This window comes from Mastigoproctus giganteus, chromosome 8 (genome assembly GCF_048544385.1).
Source record: "Mastigoproctus giganteus isolate SK-2022 chromosome 8, ASM4854438v1, whole genome shotgun sequence".
NCBI lineage: Eukaryota > Metazoa > Arthropoda > Arachnida > Uropygi > Thelyphonidae > Mastigoproctus > Mastigoproctus giganteus.
The window spans coordinates 110393273-110414720 of record NC_143582.1 but is presented as its reverse complement, the minus strand read 5'-3'; the positions used below and the strand labels follow the sequence as shown (position 1 = coordinate 110414720).

At 38.2% G+C, this 21448-nt stretch overlaps 1 protein-coding gene across 2 annotated transcripts in view; it reads left to right on the top strand.

Annotated features, from left to right (window-relative positions):
* The window catches only part of LOC150081768 (Ig-like and fibronectin type-III domain-containing protein 2), a 550711-nt gene that overhangs the window by 191041 nt on the left and 338222 nt on the right, over positions 1-21448 (top strand). For both annotated transcript variants that reach the window (XM_090378862.1, XM_090378863.1), the window contains exons 10-11: positions 10600-10704; positions 15581-15855. In XM_090378862.1, the coding sequence (XP_090234988.1) occupies positions 10600-10704; positions 15581-15855 (380 nt within the window). The remainder of the gene's footprint in view (positions 1-10599; positions 10705-15580; positions 15856-21448) is intronic.

Below are 21448 nucleotides of genomic sequence, written 5' to 3'. Positions count from 1 at the left end.
CTTCAGGATGACTTGAACAGGCTGCAAGAATGGTCAGAAAAGTGGAGGCTATGTTTTAATGTAATAAAATGCAAGGTCTTATGATTGGTGAATAGCTACCCCAAAATAATTTATATACACTTGGTGGGGTTGAATTGGAAACACGAGAGCAAGAAAGGGATCTGGCAGATATAAAGTTTCATATCTGCCTGTATTATAATTATCATCAATAGGACACCATGTGCAAGGAAAATCCATGGTGTCCTATTCATGACCTCCACATCTCTGCAAGATGTTTGATAAATATGATTCCATGGGAAAGTCTATTTATCAAACAACTTGTAGAGATATGGAGCCCATAGTCCAACTGTATAAGACAATTGTAAGACCACATTTGGAATACTTGCTCAAATATGGAGACCTCATCTTAAAAAAGTCATTGATCTTCTTGAAAGGGTCTGAAGACAGGCAACTCGCATGATGAGATCAGCAAAAGGGCCACCACATGAGAAAAGACTCCAATTAAGTGGGCTACAGAGCCTGACAACCATGCACCTCAGAGGTGATCTGATTGAGGTTTATAAGGCACTGAGAGGGGTTAGTAAAATGAATGAAGGTGAAATTTTCACGAGAGAATTCCAGAACTCATGGACATAAATTACAGGGGAAGAAGTTTAGACTACAGAACCTCTAGAAAACAGGCCTTGTGCATCGGGTTGCATTATATCATCAAAGTTTCTTGCTACGACCAACTAACTGGTTAAAAGAAATTTATTAAAATAAAAATGATATATACATAAGATAAAAAGAAAAATAAAATAAGATAAAAGCATTAAAATACAAGATAAAAGTGTTAAAATACAAGATAAAAAGAGTTAAAATATATATAATAAAAGTGTTAAAATACATAGATAGTAGCTTTTGAAGCGAAGTGCCTCTTCATCAGCTAGTGTGTGAATGGTGTACTTCAGTATATATTAATAGTTACAATAGCACAATTCAGCTGGGCATGATCATGTATCATGAGTCTGGTGCCGGTAAAGCAGAATTACGTACACGTGATGATCACCAGTGCTCATCGCACTGCAATACAGTACATTCTATAATAGAGTGTAAGTGTACTCCCCTCATCCAATTCATAGTGCTATTATTGGTGGCTATGTGTAGTGCTTCAAGCCATGAGCACTAGCAGTAATCACGTGAACAGTCGATGATTTCAATATCCTATTGGGGATCAAGATTGTGCTGCTCAACTCAGTAATGTTCGGCGACTGTGGAGCATTAAAAATTAGCAGTTTGCAGAGCCACCTCATGCTCAGAAACCTGATCTTTTAATCTTCTACCAGACTAACCTACATAACACCCCCCACAATCCGGACACATAATATGGTATACGGAACCACTCCGTAGGAAAGGAGGAACTGGTGTTTTCACCTTAGAAATAATAGATTGTAATTTCCTCCCCGGAAATTGCACACATCGTATATGGTGGTGACGCAAAATCCTAACAAGACGTTCCGACACGCCCGGATAATAGGGGATGTAGGTGGTAGACATAAATTGATTGATGCGAGGCGGGTTAGATTTCGTAACAAATTCGTGAGTCTGAAGTTCACATCTATCTAGAACATGAGGTGGATAGCCACAATTTGAAAGCTCCGCCCTAATTTTATAAATTTTGTGCAGGCAAAGTTTTTACTGCTCCTGGAATAGAGAAGTTTTTTCTGTTTTATTAGCTTAAATTGGCATATTAACTTATTTTTTAGAGTAGCTTTATATTCCTAGTTATGATACTTAGTTTAAAGTTTAACTTAGATAGAGATTTTATATGTATTACTTAGTATCAGTAAGGGCATCAAATCCATGTGTTACAAGTTGCAGCTCCGCTGAACGAGAAGTTTTTAGCCATATTTAGCCACTTTATTTACAAAGTGTTATATCAAATTATTTTCTATAAGTAGCTTATAGACCGACTCAGGATTGTTAGTTTATTCTGAATTGAGACAGCGAGATTTGGAAGTTAATTAATACTTAAGTGTCCGTAGATTTACCATTCGTAACTTGCCGCCATTGTTATACGATACAACGTTATATCCCGAACTAGATAGCATTAGCTTAGTATAGTATAGTATATAATATAATATTGTCAATTAATCAGTAAATCTATTAATCTTGTTAAACTTCATTGTCAATTAAACTATACTTTTTAACGAAATACATATAACAACTTAAATTTATAAGCGTAACATAATTAATTAATACATAACTTGATGTGGAAGTTATATAAATGGAACCCGTAGATAATACTCGATACTGAAAAATATATATAGCATTATAACTGTGTTGGTATACAAGTTTAGAGTTATAATTTTGTACTGAAATTGAAATTAAATCGAAATCATGACTCAAACCAGAGCAGCAAAGCAAAAGGCTCAAGCTAATGGGAGTGCTGTGACTCAAGGGAGAACTGAGGGGGCAGTTGCCCTCTGAATCACTGCCTTTTAAAATTCACTGCTTGCATAATGTTTGTGGGCAATCGGGTACGGGACATGATATTGCCATGGGGGATGTCTTTGTGTGTGCGCGCGTGTGTGTGTGCGCGTGTGTGTGTGCGCGTGTGTGTGTGTGCGCGTGTGTGTGTGCGCGTGTGTGTGCGTGTGTGTGCGTGTGTGTGTGTGCTTGTGTGTGTGTGTGTGTGTGTGTGTGTGTGTGTGTGTGTGTGTGTGTGCGCGCAATGTAAGGAGTGTAAGGAAATCAGGCAACAACTCAGCGTTGTTATGGGCCTGTATGAGAGCTTGAAGGACAGGGTGGATGCCCTCGAAGGATCTAAATTGAGGGGCCCACTAAGCTCTCAGCTGCCCACATCAATGCCAGTGCTTGCACTTGGTCATCACGCAACACAGCGGCAACCCCAAGGCAGAATGCGCTGATCCCACAAGAACTAGTGGTTGTTGGTGACTCTATTGTCAGGGAAACAGGGAACATGGTTTGTAAAAAGGATAGGTGGAACAGAACCAGGGTATGTCTGCCAAAGGCAAAGGTTGATGACATTGTAGAGCGGATATCATCTTTTAAGGTGATATCCGCACAAAAGGTGATATAGTCGTACAAATTGGCAATAATGATATTAAAGTAGGAGACCGGCAGAATTACTTAACAAGTACAGGTCACTGTTGAAAAAAGCCGTGAATTAGGGTTGAATTTGAAAGTGTCTGCAATTCTGCCCAAACACGATAGGAGGGAATATATGAGGAGAGCTTTGTTGATCAATTTGCCTCTGGAAAGAGCGTGCAAGGCTCAAGGGGTAGAATTTTTTTCAGCCTGGTCTGTACTTGTTAACAGGAGTGACTGCTTCTACAGGGATGGGACACACTTAAATAGAAAGGGTGCAAGAATATTTGCTGATGCTATCGAGGCAGTGTTAGGTGGGTCGAAAAACTGCTAGCTTGAGGGGGGATACAAGGACTAATAGATTAACAGTAACCACTGGCAGAGGTGAAAGTGATCTTGCACTGCTTCTATTGGAATGAGCAGCAGCCTGGAAAACAAGATGCAGAGTATTTCAGAGACTGCTGGAAGTCATTGCAGTACAAGTAAACACATGGGTTGTGTCAGGGTAGCTAAGAATAGGAACAGGTGCATGTACAACAATGCTAGGAGTATAGTAATAAATTTGATGAGCTTGAAGAGCTAGTCAAGACATCAAAGGCAGATATTGTTGGGATATCAGAGATGTGGTGTCACACATATAAGGAATACAGAACTGGAATTTGGGGAGTACAATGTGTACAGAAAGGATAGACAGGACAGGAAGGGAGGAGGGGTTATGCTATTAGTTAAGAAACGCATAAAATCCAAGGAAGTAAAGCCAGTCGACATCACTGGACATTGCAGTGTCGAGTCAGTTTGGTATGACATAAGCATTAGGAGATCAAAATTGAGAGTAGGAGTGTGCTATAGGTCTAATGACTCTGATGAATATAATAAGAACTGTACAGGGAAATAGAGTGGGCCAGTAAATCAGAGAGTCTTATAATGGGGGATTTTAATTTCCCAGATATTGACTGGAATTTGTGGGTTGGTCAATCACACACTAGCAAGGCTTTTGTGGATTTATTGGATGATTGTTTTCTACATCAACATGTTCGGGAGGCAACTAGAGGGAGTAATACTCTTGATCTGATTATCAGTAGTGATTCTTTATGCATTAAGAATCTCCAGATAAAGGAACCACTAGGTGGCAGTGATCACAGTATGCTGAAATTCTATACAGTGGGACCAACTGATGATGTTACCAACAGCAAATTGAAAATGGGAAGCATTCAAAGAACTTATCTTGGAAGCTACTAGGCTTTACATACCAACTAAGAAATATTGTTCAAAGTTTAGGCCTATATGGATGTCAGATGAACTAATGAGACATATGGCAGAGAAGAAAAATGCGTGGGATACATATAAATTAATGGGTGACACGGAAGCCTGTGATAGATATAAGCTGGTCTGTAACCAAGTCACAAAGGAGATTAGGCAGGTAAAGGCAGATTATGAGAAATCCTTGGCAAAGGATGCAAAGAAAAACAGAAAAGAGTTCTTTCCTATGTAAACTCCAGAAGGAAAGAGATGAATCAGATTGGTCCACTGAATATTGATGGTTCAACAGTTTAGGATCCTGCTCAGGTGGCTAACAAACTAAACGAGTATTTTGCATCTACATTTACACATGAGGCATTATTCAGGAAGGGGAATGCCATAGGTGAAGTAAACTCTGGCAGTGAGCTAGATGATTTTGTAATAATTGAGAGGAAAGTGGAGGAGAAATTGTTGAAGATAAACATAAAAAAGGCACCTGAGGTGGATGGGATCTATCCAGTTATATTAAAGAGGCAGCAAAAGAAGTAAGCAAACCCTTAACCATAATTATGAGAGCTTCTTTGGACTCAGGGGAGGTACCCATAGACTGGAGATGTGCAAATGTGACCCCAATTCACAAAGGAGGATCAAAGGCTGACACAAGTAATTATAGACCTGTGAGTTTAACTTCTGTTCCAGGAAAATTAATGGAAGCACTGGTTAAAGAAGCACTGCAGGATTATCTAGACAAGGCTTCAGTTATAGCTCGGACACAGAACGGTTTTGTTAAGGGAAAGTCTTGCCTGACCAATTTGATTGGATACTATGATGCAGTCACAAAAGAACTGGATGCAGGGAATAAATTTGATATTATATATTTGGTTCTTAAAAAATCTTTTGATACTGTTGCACATGGAAGACTGCTGAATAAATTGGAGCAGTGTGGTATTAGAGGCAAATTTCTGCTATGGATAAAGGGCTGGTTGAGGGGGAGAAGTCAGAGAGTGGTAATCAATGGACACTGCTCATCATGGACTAATGTTTTTAGTGGAGTCCCTCATTGTTTTCTGTATTTATAAATGATATTGATGATGGTATATAAACAAGGATGTAGAGCTGCTGGTACGGGTACAGAGAAGGGCAACAAGATTAGTGAATGGAACAAAGGGTTGCTCTTACGTAGAAAGGCTTCAGTTTTGCAAATTACAGTGTCTAAAGACTAGGCACTGACGAGGTGATCTGACAGAGGTGTATAAAGCCTTGAATGGTTTGAGTATGCTCAATGTTGATGGGATTCTTCCTCTTGCTTAGAATAATCGCCTGAGAGGGCATAAATTCAAATTGAGGAAAGAAAGATGTAGGATAGATGTGTGGAAATTTGCCTTTAACCAGCGGGTAGTTGATTGGTGGAACAGACTTCCATCCCTTGTTGTGGAAGTTGATAGCCTAAATAAATTTAAGGCTCAGCTAGACAGGTATTTCGAAAGAACGGAGGGGTGAAATAGGAGTGTTTTTTTTTTTTTTTTTGGCGGATGCTGCATAAGCTTGCTTTCTTGCATCATATGCCTCTATTAATGCTAATGCTAAATCTCCAACTGCCTGTCACCAGTCGAACTAGAGTGCTTCCAAGTGCAAGAGAGTAAGGTGCAAGCAGTGCTACATAAATGACCAGGGGCATGCACAGAGCCATAATTGGTAAATTGGCCTGCACATATTGGATTCCTAAAAACGGAGGTAACTAAACACGAATCCACGCACTGGACTAACACATCCAAAAAAGGAAGGGTATTATCAAACTCTTGTTCAATCGTAAACTGAATGACGGGCAACAAGGAATTGAGATATTGCAGCAGCCGAGATTCTTATCCCCAGGGTACAATTGCAAAAATATCATGAACATAACGACACCAGAGGGTGATAGGAATAGGTAAGTTTAAGAAAATCTGACTCTCAAGTTCCTCCATGGTGATATTGGCCACGATAGGACTAACAGAGGCACCCATGTTGTTGTTGTTGTTGTTTATTTGGTTTTTAGGAGCATTAGCAACTAAGGCCATATTGCTCCGGGAATATGGGGTGGCCATTCCCTGACCTTTCCGCATCCTCCGTATTTGGTGGTGACGGGCTCGAACCCCGGTCTAATCAGAAAGCGTGTGGTACGCACGGCTACTCCTTTCCACCTGGCTACGGAGGCGTCCAGGGGCACCCATAACTGTGCCCTGTATTTGGCGGAACAGAGAGTCATTGAACATGATCACACCCACTGTTAAACACAGACTGAGAGCAGTACAAATATCATCTGTAGAGAGCGAGGTTCTATCTCCCAATGTTGTATCCCTGTTGTACAGGAACAGAAGTGAACAGAGAAATCACATCAAAGGAGACCATAACGTCGCTCTCAGAAATAATAAGATCTTTAAAAATACGCAGAAAATGCGCACTACTGGAAACAGTGTAAACAGTTATTCCAACAAGGGGTGCTAATAACTTGGCAACATGTTTAGAAAGTTCATACGTAGATGTATGACAACAAAAAACAATGGGCCATAAAGGAACATCAGGTTTATGGATCTTTCGAAGTCCATAAAACTGCAGTAGTAGACAACCTCTCTCACGAAGCTTCCAGCGGACTTTCTTGGTAATCTTATTGGCTGAAAACCAAGAATGCACAAGTTTATTAACTTTGGATTCCAACTTCTCCAGCACTTTCACAGGGGAGTCTTGCACAGTTTCATAAACCTCTTGATCAGGATCAAGAATCCTGTAATAGAGCGAGGGATTTCGAATATACTCCAACTTGTCCAGGACAACAGTGCGCCACCCCTTATCTGCAGGCCAAACTACAATAGTGCCATTTTTGCACAAAGAAGAAAGAGCTTCCTGTTGACATCATCATAGGTTATTAGTAACAGGCTGGATGTGCTGCAAATATATTCTGCTGATGTACATGATACGATACGATTCAGTCACATGTATGGCTTGGGAAGACAAAACAGGAACAACTGTTTTGTGTTCCCAAAACATTGATTCATGTGTCCCCATTGTTTGGTCCCTCTCCCTATATTTTCTGCAGTGGTTCATGTTTTGTGTTCCCAAGCCATGCGTGTGACTGAAACATATCGTGTACGTCAGCAGAATAAATTTAATGCTTTATTACGAGAAACATATACTGCTAGGAACTCACATATCAGATATAACTCACAGTTTGTTTTGAACTTGAGTAGCAAACAATTATCTAAGGAGCAACATGATCTCTTGACCCTCAGCATGAAGTTTGCGGTCCTTCCTTGTAAACCTCCCATTACACATTTGGCTATGGGGGTGGAAGCATCCCTCGAAAAGCTACCTGAAGAGACTGCTAACGTAATTCTCTTTAAAACAGCTTCGATTTTGCAACACATCCAGCCTGTTACTAATAACCTCAGACAATGTCAACGGGAAGCCCTTTCTTCTTTGGGCAAAGATGGCACTATTTTAGTTTTGCCTGTAGATAAGGGGCAGCGCACTGTTGTCCTGGACAAATCGGAGTATATTCGTAACTCCCTCGCTCTATTTCAGGATTGGGAGGTTTATGAAACTGTGCAAGGCTCCCCTGTGAAAGTGCTGGAGAAGTTGGAATCCAAAGTTAATAAACTTGTGCATTCTTGGTTTTTATCCAATAAGATTACCAAGAATGTCCGCTGGAAGCTTCGTGCGACAGGTTGTCTACTACTGCAGTTTTATGGACTTCCAAAGATCCGTAAACCTGATGTTCCTTTACGGCCCATTGTTTCTTGTTATCATACACCTACGTATGAACTTTCTAAACATGTTGCCAAGTTATTAGCACCCCTTGTTGGGAAAACTGTTTACACTGTTTCCTGTAGTATGCATTTTCTGAGTATTATTAAATATTTTATTATTTCTGAGAGCGATGTTATGGTCTCCTTTGATGTGGTTTCTCTGTTCACTTCTGTTCCTGTACAATAGGCTATTGCCTGTTGCACAGGAACAACAGGCGAGACATGTGCGAGACGTCTTTTGAACATGGATACCACATTGGGAGATAGAACCTCACTCTCTACAGATAATATTTATACTGCTCTCAATCTGTGTTTCACAGGGGGCGTGATTATGTTCAATGACTCTCTGTTCTGCCAAATACAGGGCACAGCTATGGGTGCCCCTGTTAGTCCTATTGTGGCCAATATTGCCATGGAGGAACTTGAGAGTCAGATTTTCTTGAACTTACCTATTCCTATTATTCTCTGGTGTCGTTATGTTGATGATATTTTTGCAATTGTACCCGGGGATTAGAATCTGGGCTGCTGCAATATCTCAATTCCCTGTCACCTGTTATTCAGTTTACGATTGAACTAGAGGTTAATAATACCCTTTGTTTTTTGCAGCGCGTGGATTCGTGTTTAGTAACTTCTGTTTTTAGGAAGCCAATGTGCACAGGCCAATTTATCAATTATGGCTCTTCGCATGCCCCTGGTCATTTACATAGCACTGCTCACACCTTATTCTCCCGTGCTTGGATGCACTCTAGTTCGACTGGTGACAGGCAGTTGGGGATTTCTAAAATTAGGGCAGAGCTTTCAAATTGCGGCTATCCACCTCATGTTCTAGATAGATGTGAGCTTCAGGCTGACGAATTTGTTACGAAATCTAACACCTTGATAAATTGATTAACACCTTGCATCAATCAATTTATCTCTACCACCAACATTCCCTGTTATCCGGGCATATCAGAATGTCTTGTTAGGATTTTCCATCACCATCATATACGATGTGTGCAATTTCCGGGGAGGAAATTACAATCTATTATTTCTAAGGTGAAAACACCAGTTCCTATGGAGTGGTTCCGTATACCGTATTATGTGTCCGGATTGTGGGGGGGGGGGTATTATGTAGGTGAGTCTGGTAGAAGATTAAAATATCGGGTTTCTGAGCATGAGGTGGCTCTGTGAACTGCTAATTTTGAATGCTCCGCAGTCGCCAAACATTATTGGGTTGAGCAGCACAATCTTGATCCCCAACAGGATATTGAAATCGTTGACTGTTCACATGATTACCGCCAGTGCTCATGGCTTGAAGCACTACACATAGCCACCAATAATAGTACTATGAATCAGACGAGTGGAGTACACTTACACCCTATTATAGAATGTATTGTATTGCAGTGCGATGAGCACTGGTGATCATCATGTGTACGTAATTCTGCTTTACTGGCACCAGACTCATGTTACACGATCATGCTCAGCTGACTTGTGCTATTGTAACTATCAATATATACTGAAGTACACCATTCACACACTAGCTGATGAAGAGGCACTTCGCTTCGAAAGCTACTATCTATGTATTTTAACGCTTTTATTATATATATTTTAACTCTTTTATCTTGTTGTATTTTAACACTTTTATCTAATTTTATTTCTGTTTTATCTTATGTATATATCATTTTTATATTAATAAATTTATTTTAACCAGTTAGTCAGTTGTTGGAAGAAACTTTGATGATGAGAGAACCTCTAGTCTAAATCTCTTCTAGTCTAAGCATGGGAATTTTATTTTAGTTAAGGAGTCATTCATTGCTGGAACAGGTTGCCTTCGCAGGTAGTTGAGGCTGACAGTTTGGATAAATTCAAAGCTCAACTGGATTCTATTTTCTTATCCACTGGGTTTTTTTTTGGTTTTTTTTCTCTCAGCCAGTGCAGCAAAAGCCTGTGGCTTCCTTGCATATGGCTGTTATTATTACTATAATATTAGAGCAGATTATTAAATTAATCTAAAAAAAGATGTTGTTAAATTACTACTATTCTGAATTTACCTTAATACCTTAACTTGTGTTAAAATTAATCTAAAAAAAGATGTTTTTAAGTTGCTACTATTTTGAATTTACCTTAATATCTTAATTTGTGTTAATATTTATCTTATTTTATCTTATTAACTGAATTATATGGCGCCTCTGTTGCCAGGTGGGCAGGAGCAGCAGTGCGTAACATACGCTTCTTGATTAGACCGGGGTTCGAGCCCATGACCACCAAATACGGAGGATGTAGAAAGGTCAGGGAATGACCACTGCATATCCCTGGAGCAATATGGCCTTAGTTGCTAATGCTCCTAAAAACCAAATAACAAACAAAAACAACAACAACAGAACTGAATTTTGTCCAATAAGGAGTGGAGAATTGGTTTTTTTATCTGTGCAGATTAAATTAAAATATGTTTGAATTTTATGAAATAACATTTAATGTTTCAAATTATCATTACAAATTTTACTTTTAGAGTGATTTGCAAGATAAACCTGAAGGGATTGGAGAAATGCTACTTGAAGATGCACAGCTTGATGATAATATAACTATTATGGCAGGACCAATTTTTACCTATTTGGTAAGAAAACCTTTCTACTTATCTTAATAGTTATTCATGAATGACAGTTATTTGAAATGTAGTGAGTAAACATTAATCATTTTTATATTTTTACTACTGAATTAAAAGAAAAAGTAATTGATGTACAGTGAAAAACTCAGATTTATTGATATCTTAAAAACTGGTTACCCACTCTGAGGTGCACATGACATGTCTAATGAATATTAGACAAGGTTCATGCTGGCATTGACAGTCTCAGTTTCTCCATTAGCTGATGTCTTCAGTGTTTGATGCTTGCCAAACTCTCCAGAAGGAGTTTGGCAACTCATATCCTTGATATTGCTCTGCAAAAGAAGTCTGATGACATAATAACTCTCATGGGAGTACAAGTTTTCTGGGTATGGCCTGCATTTATTAACAGAGGAGACTGTTTTTAGAGGAATGGAATACATTTAAATAGGAATGTAAGAATTGCTGATGCTGTTGTGGCTAGTCTCAAATAGATGAAATTGATTCTTGCAATTCTATTCAGACATGCAGAGCCTAGAGAGGGGATTACAGGCATGCTGGTGATATCCTCATGGGACAAGCAATTATATGGGTTGTGTTGGAGTTAATAAGAGCACAAACAGAGGCACACATATATACTCTTTTTATTGGGATGATTACTAGAATCACTAGGGTTGGCTGGGGAATAAACAGTAAGGCACTGAACTTACTATATGAATGTGTATTTATCCCAATGGTAATGTATGCTGCACCAATTTGGTTCGAGTGCACAAGTTGAAACGTATTTGCTAGGAAGCTCAGTTCAATTCAAAGGGTAATGCTACTTAGGATGTGCATGGCATGCAGGACTGTGTCAACACCAGCTTTGCAGGTTGTGACTGGCAAATTGCTTATTGACCTGCATTTGGTGTATTGTGCATTAGCTTATTCTGAGCATCATGACATTACCAGTTCTTTTATGAACATAGAGGTGGACACTTTGGCAGATCCCAAGAAAGAAATGGCAAGAATCTGGGATGCTCTGGTAAATGTTTAGCAGGAGCATTGGAATGTTTGTGATAAAGGATGGATTACACAAAATGTTTTCTCAGATATAAGAAATGCAGCATCAATAAAGTTTAAATGGTTTGCACTGAACTTACAAGCTATGTTCTTATTGACTCGTAATGGTTTGATTAATGCAAAGTTGCATGATTTTGGAATCACAATAGCAACTAGAAAGATCTAGTTGCCATTGTAGTGAAAGGGAATCACAGGAACATATGTACAACTGTGAGGAGTATAGCAATCTAAGAGTTGAATTGGTATCTCGGGTGATACCAATATGAATTTTAAATTCATATACGTAGAATTCAGTAAAGCTTTTGAAACTGTTCTTCATGAATGACTGCTATATACATCAGAGCAGTATGGCATGAGAGGCAAGTGGCCACTGCTCTTCATGGACTAATGTTATTAGTGGAGTCCTCAGGGTTCAGCACTAGTCCCCTTATTGTTTTCAATATTTATTAACAATCATTGTTATCTACTTTTGATCCACTGCAGGATGTGAAGGCCTCCTCAACACGTTTCCAGCAACTGCAGTCTTGTGCTTTCTGTTGCATTGTACACCAGCAAATTTCAAAATTTCATCGATCCACCTCATCTTTGGTCTTTTTCTTGGGCATTTAGAGACAAGAGGTATACATTCCAAAATTCGTTTGGTCCATCGATCGTCAGTTCTTCCTGATATGTGGCCTGTCTATTTCCATTTTAAGCACTTGGCTCTTTCAGTGATGTCACAGACCTTGGTTTGTTTGGTAAACCCATGCATATGTTTTTTGGTCTCATTTTATTATGTACAAAATTTGTGCTCCATTCTGCTGATGACAACTGATGATGCTCTGTGTTACCCTCAGTCTTTGTAAAGCTTTGGCATTCAATGTTCATGTTTCATAATCATATGTTAGGACAGGGAGGACACATTGATCAAAAACTTTTTGTTTGAGCCAGAGGGGCAAGTTTGTCTTGAAGACTATATTAAGCTTTCCAAATACTTGCAATCCCAGTTTTATGTGCTGTTCAATTTCCATCATGATGTTTCCATCTGTTGAAATTTCTTTTCCAAGTTAAACATACCTTTTCACTTCTAGTTCTTGTCCATCGGCCATGATTTTCTTTGGTCTGGTAAATTTGTTAGAACATGATTTGTGTTTTCTTGATATTCATCTTGAAACTGCACTTGTTGCTTTCATGCTGCAGTTCTTCAATGTTTTTCTGCAATTCTCCAAGATCATTGGCAAAGAGAATGATATCAAATTATAAGTGATTCAAGTAATCTCCATTTATCTTGAGTCCTGTTATTGTCACAATTTAGCTTTCAAAAAATTTCTTCTAAACAGGTAGAAAATGGTTTTGAGGACATTGTGTCTGCTTATTGGACACCATTTTCTATGTTGACCTGAATTTTGTTATTGTTCACCCGTATTGCTGCAGTTGCCTTTTCATTTATTGATTGGAAAATATTGACATAAGCTCTGTCTACACCATGGTTGAATAGGGTATTGATTATTGCTGGCTTTGGGATCAATTTGATTGTTTTTTCATAGTCGATAAAGGTTATACATAGTGGAAGGTTGTGTATCATTGTACTGCACTGTAACTTGCTGCACTGTACAATGGATCGCATCTAAACATGCACTGTTTGGATGTGATGCATTGTATTGAAGCCACTTCTGAAACCTGCTTGTTCTTTGGTTTGGCAATAGGCTTATTGGTCAGGGGATTTTTTAATCTGCCTCGTCACTGTTTTTGTGCAGTAGGATGGCTTCTATGTTTTTCCATGATACAGGTAAAGTAGAAGGCATTTTAAAAATACTCTGGCCAGAACTGACCTCCAGCTTTCAACATTTCAACAGTGACTTTATCAGGTTCTGCTGCTTTGACATTTTTTATTGATTTTTTAGCATATTCTACTTTTACCAGAATAGACAGGATTGGAAGGGAGGAGGGATTATGCTGTTAGTTTAAACACATAAAATCTAAGGAAGTGTATCCAGTTGACATTGGTGAACAATACAATGTAGAGTCAGTTTGGTGTGACGTAAGCACTGGGAAAGCAAAAATGAGGGTAGGAGTATGTTATAGGTCTAATGACTCTGAGGAGTACAATGAACAGCTATACAGAGAAACAGAGTGGGCCTGTAAATCAGAATGGGGGATTTTAACTTCCCAGATTCTTATAATGGGGGATTTTAACTTCCCGGATTCTTATAATGGGGGATTTTAACTTCCCAGATATTGACTGGAACTTATGGGTTGGTCACTTGCAAACTAGCAAGACTTTTTTGTGGATTTATTGGGTGATTGGTTTCTACAGCAGCATGTTCACAACCAGAGGGAGTAATACTCTTGATCTGATTATCAGCGGTGATTATTCATGCATTAAAAATTTGCAGATAAAGGGACTGCTAGGTGACCACAGTGTACTGATGTGGGATTTACTTAAAGATGTAACTACCATCAGGAGTAAAGGGAAGGGTTTTTGCTTTTGTAAACGTGACTACAATGGTCTCAGTCAGTTTTTAAATTCTATATGGTGGGACCAACTGATGATGTTACCAACAGCAAATTCTAAATGTAAAATTTCTTAATTTGCAAGGCAAAGAAGTAAAACAAATTACTGAGGAGAGCTCTATATGAGGAAGATTGACCATAATATGAAACTGAAAAATTGGAAAAGATAGTTCATGTCTGGGTGAAGCAGTAAGAGCATGAGAAGGTAGGTGCCTCCATAGCCAGGTGGGAAGGAGCAGCAGTGCGTAGCACACGCTTCTTATTAGACCGGGGTTCAAGCCTGTCACCACCAAATACGGAGGATGCGGAGAGGTCAGGGAATGACCACCGCATATCCTGGAGCAATATGGCCTTAGTTGCTAATGCTCCTAAAAACCAAATAACAAACAAACAAACATGAGAAGGTAGACCATCTCAGCCACATACCCTACAATTGTAGTTAAAGTGGAACAGCTAGTCCTTGAAGCTATCTTCAAGTTGTGTGATTATAAATTTTATAGCAAACTTTGAACATTAACTGTGAGTCTGTTTGAACAATAGTGCTTCAGTTTCTGTACATGTCTAAAGTAGCAGCTTGATGGGTTCTGAGATTGTTAACATCTTCTCAAAAGCTTCAGAGGAGCATTCTGCATGATTGTTAGAGCTTTGTAGAGAAAACATTGATGATACCCAATGATTCTCCTGCCCACCATGCAGCTCTCATGGTAGCTTTCTCACTTTACAATCAGGTGCAGCTTTGAAAATCTTCAGACCCACCTTATTCTCCCAACCTCGCCTTTAGACTTCTCTTTCTTCCCAAAAATGAAGAAACCATTATAAGACTGCAGATTTCAGACTGATGATTAGGTAATTGATGAAGTGGAAGCATGGTTTTCAGTGCAAAATGAAGAGTGAAGATTTCTATTCAATAGGCCTGACAGAGCATATTCATAGATGGGAAAAAGTGTGTAGCTCTAGAAGATAGCTACATAGAGAAGGATGAATTTGCCAAGTTTCAAATCCCTAACTTAAATTTCTGGATGAGAGTAAATACTTATGGACTGTCCCTCTGTAAAAATTCTCCTGCTTTACTCCATAATCGCCTGCTTTCCAAAAGTCAAAGGTTGGCAGCTATTCATTGGAGAGTTCCACCTCATGGCTGTGATTGAGGTCTGAAAAAGCTGAAGTATATTGAAATAGCTTTGCTGGATTGTTTTGTTATATTGTCGCTGTTAAAACTGTACACTTAGCATTTCCACACATATTAATTTTACCTTGTTTTCTTTTAGAATTGTTAACAAATGAAGATCAGGTGAGACTGTTCATCAAAGTTGTGCATTGCATTTCCTTTCAGATAAATAGCACTGAAACATCTTTTATTGTAAAGAATCTGAAACAACTGACAATGTATCAAGTACAGATGAGAAGTGTCAATACATTTGGCTCTAGTTTACCTACTTATGCTGTTCGCTCACTAACATTTGCACAAGAAGAAGTAATCACAGTATCTCCTGTTACATCAGCACTTCCAAAGCTTCCTGACTTCAGAGGATGCTGTGAAAATAAAGGTGTTGAATTGAGTCGTTGTATTAATGTATTATGTAATCCTGTGAATGCAGCTAAAGCAAGGTAAGTTATTTTAAATTAAATAATAAAAGGCAGTTTAAATTTCTCTTTCTCTCTCAGTTAAAAGCAAGGGTTGGGAACATGTGGCTCGTATAAAAAAATCATATTTTCTCTCAATCATTAATATAACAGAGTGCAAAGAACACAATAAAATATATATGATTCTAATTATCTTCTGACATTACCAATTGTCATGTTTACTTCTTTTTGAATATTATTGTTTAATACATTGTGGTTCCAGAATTTGCCTTTTTTTGTTCATATTTCGCTAATTTGGCAGTTGGCTCAAAGGAGATTCCAGACCCTGCTGAAGAGCATACCTAATTTCCTAGATGTAAAAAAAAAAGAAAAGTCACTCAGGAATGTGCAGCTTTAGATTATATTTTTTGTCATTTGGTAAACCAGCAATTAGTAAAACTGTAGCATTGTTACTTTGAAATATTTGCAGGTTTAAAGGGGGTTGAAGAAAGAAAGGAAAAGTAAACACTTTGGCATTCATATGGATTTCTGGAGATGGGAATTTTTGTGAAATAACATTAACATTAACATTAGTTGAGGCATATGATGCAAGAAAGCAACCTTATAGAGTATCAGCCAAAAAAAAAAAATTAAGCTGATGGAAGTCTGTTCCAGCAATCAACTACCCGCTGGCTAAAGGCAAACTTCTGCACATCTATTCTACAACTGTCTTTTAGCATTAGCATTAGCATTAGTATTAGTAGAGGCATTTGATGCAAGAAAGCAAGCTTATGCAGCATCAGCCAAAAAAAAAAAAAATAAAAATAAATAAATAAATAAAAAATAACCACTTCCACTTCACCCCTCTGTTCATTTGAAATACCTGTCCAGCTGAGCCTTAAACTTATTTAGGCTATCAACTTCCACGACAAGGGATGGAAGTCTATTCCAGCAACCAACCAGATTTCTCGTAATCTGCCTTCGCCTGCCTAACCCCCTTTGTAACTTGGTTACAGATCAACTTGTATCTATCATAGGCTTCTGTGTCACGTGTTAATTTGTATGTATCCCATGCATTTTTCTTCTCTGCCATATGTCTCATTAGTTCATCTGACATCCACTTAGGCCTAAACCTTGAAGAATATTTCTTAGTTGGTATGTAAAGCCTAGTAGCTTCCAAGATAAGTTCTTTGAATGCTTCCCATTTTGAATTTGCTGTTGGTAACATCATCAGTTGGTCCCACTGTATAGAATTTAAATACTGTCTCAGTCCATCGTAGTCGCCTTTACGAAAGCAATAACCCTTTCCTTTACCCCTAATGGTAGTTACCTCTTTGAGTAAATCCCACTTCAGCACACTGTGATCACTGCCACTTAGTGGTTCATTTACCTGCAGATTCTTAATGCACGAAGAATCACTACTGATAATCAAATCAAGAGTATTATTCCCTCTAGTTGCCTCCTGAACATGCTGATGTAGAAAACAATCATCCTCAATTTGAGGATGATTGTCTTTCCTCAATTTGAATCTATGCTCCCTTAGGATCTTAATCTCAGCAAGTGGGAGTATCCCATCAGCATTGAGCCTGCTCAAACCATTCAAGACCTTGTACACCTAAATCAGATCACCTCACAGGTGCCTAGTCTCCAGATGCTGCAACTGACACAATTTAAGCCTTTCCTGGTAAGAGAACCCCTTTGTTTCTCTCACCATTCTTGTTGCCCTTCTCTGAACTCATTCTAGCAACTCCATCCTTCCTAAAATGAGGCTTCCAGACTTGTACACAGTGCTCAAGGTGTGGCCTGACCATTGCCTTATACAAAGGTATAATCACCTCAGTGTCCCTGCTAGCAAAATTCCTATATATCATTGACAAAACTCCATGACCTGCTCTGGCTGCCCATCTGCACTGCTCAGAGAACTTCATATCCGACTGCACAATTATCCCTGATCGCTGATGCACTAATAAAACCCAAAACAACCAACCAGCACAGTTACCCCAGGTGTTTTTCATTCTCCACGTCCCAGAGTGTAGTACCACACAGTTAGTATGTTTCTCTTGGGTTACTGCTACCTAGTAAGTTTGGGATACAAGTAATTTCATTTACATATAAAATAATAAAGTTTATGGGTATGAAGGAAAGTAAATTGCTTTGAAGAGCAGAAATAGAAGGGATTTTTTTTTTATGATATTAATGAATAGTAATGGCTGCTGAGGTGTATAATACTTTGGGAATACAAAGTAAGAAGTAATTGTTAACATTGTACTTGAATATCTATAAATTATTTATTAACAGATATCTTTGAATATCTATTGTTTCAAAGAATTGAAGTGAGTTAAAGAAGTGATGAAGTAAAATTACTTTAGCAAGTTTGTAATTGAATCATGTCTTGATGGCATCTAGTCACTGCATGTTTTGACAGGTTTAGAAGACAGTGAAGATATTGCAGAAACTGCAGACACTGTATCTGTTTGAACATATAATTGATAGAGAATGAAATGCAGCAGTGATAATCGTTGATTAATCTATTTCTCTGTTTGGCAATACAGATGTAGCTTTTGGTCAGAAGCATGAGTGCAATAGCACATGCACTTTGAGTGGACTGGGATTCAATCCCCCATCCCCAAACTAGCAATTTCCCTGAACCTTTAAAGTATCCTCAATGATACTGGCAAAAACCCTTCCACCACCTTTGTTTAAAATTATTCCGTCTCTACAAAACAGATTCCTTCTACCTACAAGTGTGGGCCAAGATAAAAATTTTCCCCTAAAAGCCTTTCAGAGTCCTTCACGTCTTGAGTTAATTCACAACGCTTTCAGCATATAATCCATCCTATTGTGCCTGGTCAGAATTGCAGACACATAGACACTCTGACTTAACTTGTGCCATTTCTTCAGCATGGTCCTATATTTGTATAACAAATCATCAGATTGTCTGTACTTAATATCTTAGTCCCCATATGAATAATGATATTCTCTTTACCCGCCTTAAAATCTGACAATCTGTTGGTGACATTAATTGTTTCTCCCAACAGACATACCCTGGTTCTAGTCTACCTGTCCTTTATAAAAAAATATTTCCTGTTTCTCTGAAAATTGAGTCTCCTAATAGAACTAAGTTCTTTTGAACCAGAGCAGTTTACACTTGGTTATTCTGTTCTGGGACCTGAATTGGGAGTGCATCACTTGGTAGGTTACTAGAGTTTTGAGTCCCTGACGAGCTCTCAGCTACATTATTGTTGAGGACAAGCACCCATTTTCTCAGTGACCCAAATTCTACTAGCAGTGCACCAAATTTAAACTTTCGATTGTACACCCAATACAACAGTGACAAAGAAAAGAATCACCAGGTGAGCTATGATTATCCACTAGGTTGACCTTGGAATACATGCCATGGATTCTGCAAACAATGAAATCATGATTCAGCTGGAAATTGTATGAATGAATCGTGATACACCCTGACAAAGTGTTCAAGGTGGGTCTTGCCACAGCCATTGTTAAATTTACTAAATATCACAGAAAATAACTTTTATAAATTATATTTATAAAATTATAAAAAAATAAATTTACAAACTATTACAGAAAAATAATTTATGTCAAAATAAACTTTACAATATATTAAATAAATTATTTAAAAGCGATTATCTAACCTCTCTAATCACTATGCTCTCCCTGCACATTAGCTTAGCACTATGAAAACACGTCCACTCACTATGAATGCCCACATTAGAATATTATCAGAGATCAGTTATTTATTTATTTTTTTTTATTATTTTTTTTTTATTTATTTTTTTTTTTTAGGAGCATTAGCAACTAAGGTCATATTGCTACGCACTGCTGCTCCTTCCCACCTGGCTATGGAGGTGCCCAGATCAGTTATCAGTGTTAAACAAAACTGTATGGCTGCTTCTGCTATTATTTCCACAAATGAAAGCTAACAATGTAACTAATAACAACAGTTACAGATTTTAATTTTATAACAAAATAGCAGATACACGCACACACACACACACACACACACAAATAATTTATAACATTCTACATTGTTTATAGTAAAATCTGGCACATCAGGTAATAATTCAGTTGGTACAGGTAGTATGGTTTTGAAAGCAAGTATACATCACAGTACAAAATAAAGAGCCATCATCTGATTTAAATGTGGGGGTTGTCAGTTTCAATGTCCAATGAATTGCCACATTCTTGCCAGTCCACTGGGAATGACAAATGCTTTGCAGTACAGAATTTTATCAAATATGGACACAAACTGATCCTTCAATTGGTGCAACAAAATCCAGACTATGCAGTGGCACGCTTATAGCATATACAGCATCAGTCAAAAAGGGAAGGGGAGGGGAACTACCTACCTACCTCATCTGTGTATCCTCTCTATTGAGTTGTCTAATTCTTCCTTAAATTTATTCACCTACCCGCTTCTACAATGCCAGATGGAAATTTGTTCCAACAAACAGTTCGCTCTCTTGCTGAAAGAAAATTTTTGTAAATCTGTTTTGCAGCTATCCTTTTTCAGTTTTTGTTTATCTACCCTCATGTGTTGTGTGAGAAAGAGTAAGGATGCCATCGGTGCTTAGTTTACTCTGTCCTTAAATCGTTAAGCACTTTAATCAGGTTTCTCCTCACAGGTGCTTGGTTTCAAGTTTTGCAGTTTGCAGAACCAAATTGTATAAGATACCTTTTTGTGGGTGTTTTTGCCTTCTTGACTAATCTTGTTCTTCTCTGCACTTATTCCAACAGCTCTGCCTTCAGTGGTGTGCTGGTAAATTTTTAGCAACTGGTTTGCTAAAAAAAAAACAAGACCAAGAATATGTATGTATTATTTATTGTAAGTTTTACTGATTTACAACACTTTGGAATACAAAAATTTCAAACGATAATAAAATATTCATTTTTTTATTGTAATTTCCATATAGCCAATTGATTCTCACAAAATGTTTTAATTGGCTTTTGCTGAGCTCTTGTTTCTGCAGCCAGTCTTAGGGTAATGACCTTATCAGGTTCACGACAATTCTAGAAACGTAAAATCTTTGATAGATGTTAATTTAAAGTTAATTTTGATAGACGTTAAAATTAAGCAGTTGTTTGTTGGATATAATATTTATGTAAAATTGCTAGTGGAGATAATCCCTACATGGTGGCCCATGTAGGGAAGGGAACAGGGGAAAGGAAGCACATACAGTGCTGAAATAAGCACGCCCTACATACAGTGCTGAAATAAGCACGCCCTACATACAGTGCTGAAATAAGCACGCCCTGGCTAGATTTTCCGTGTCACCATACATAAGCTTATCTTTCAAATGCCACTTCAATCCAAATGCTATTTGGATTGAAGTGCATGCTGCTGTACAGTTTATAGGCATTGTCAGTCTAACAATCGGCTCACACAATTCTTGACAATTTAACAATTGGCTCACACAAGCAAGTGCAAGCCGGCTTGAGTATACCACTATCTGCATCCTTCTGAAAATAGGGTTTCCAGACCTGGTATGCAATACTGAAGGTTCAGCCTAACCATTACAGTATACAATGGGATAATCACCTACTCATCCCTTCTGGCAAAATTCTTGTGTATAATCAACAGAACACCTTGAGCTCTCCTAGCAGTCTGTTGGCACTGCCC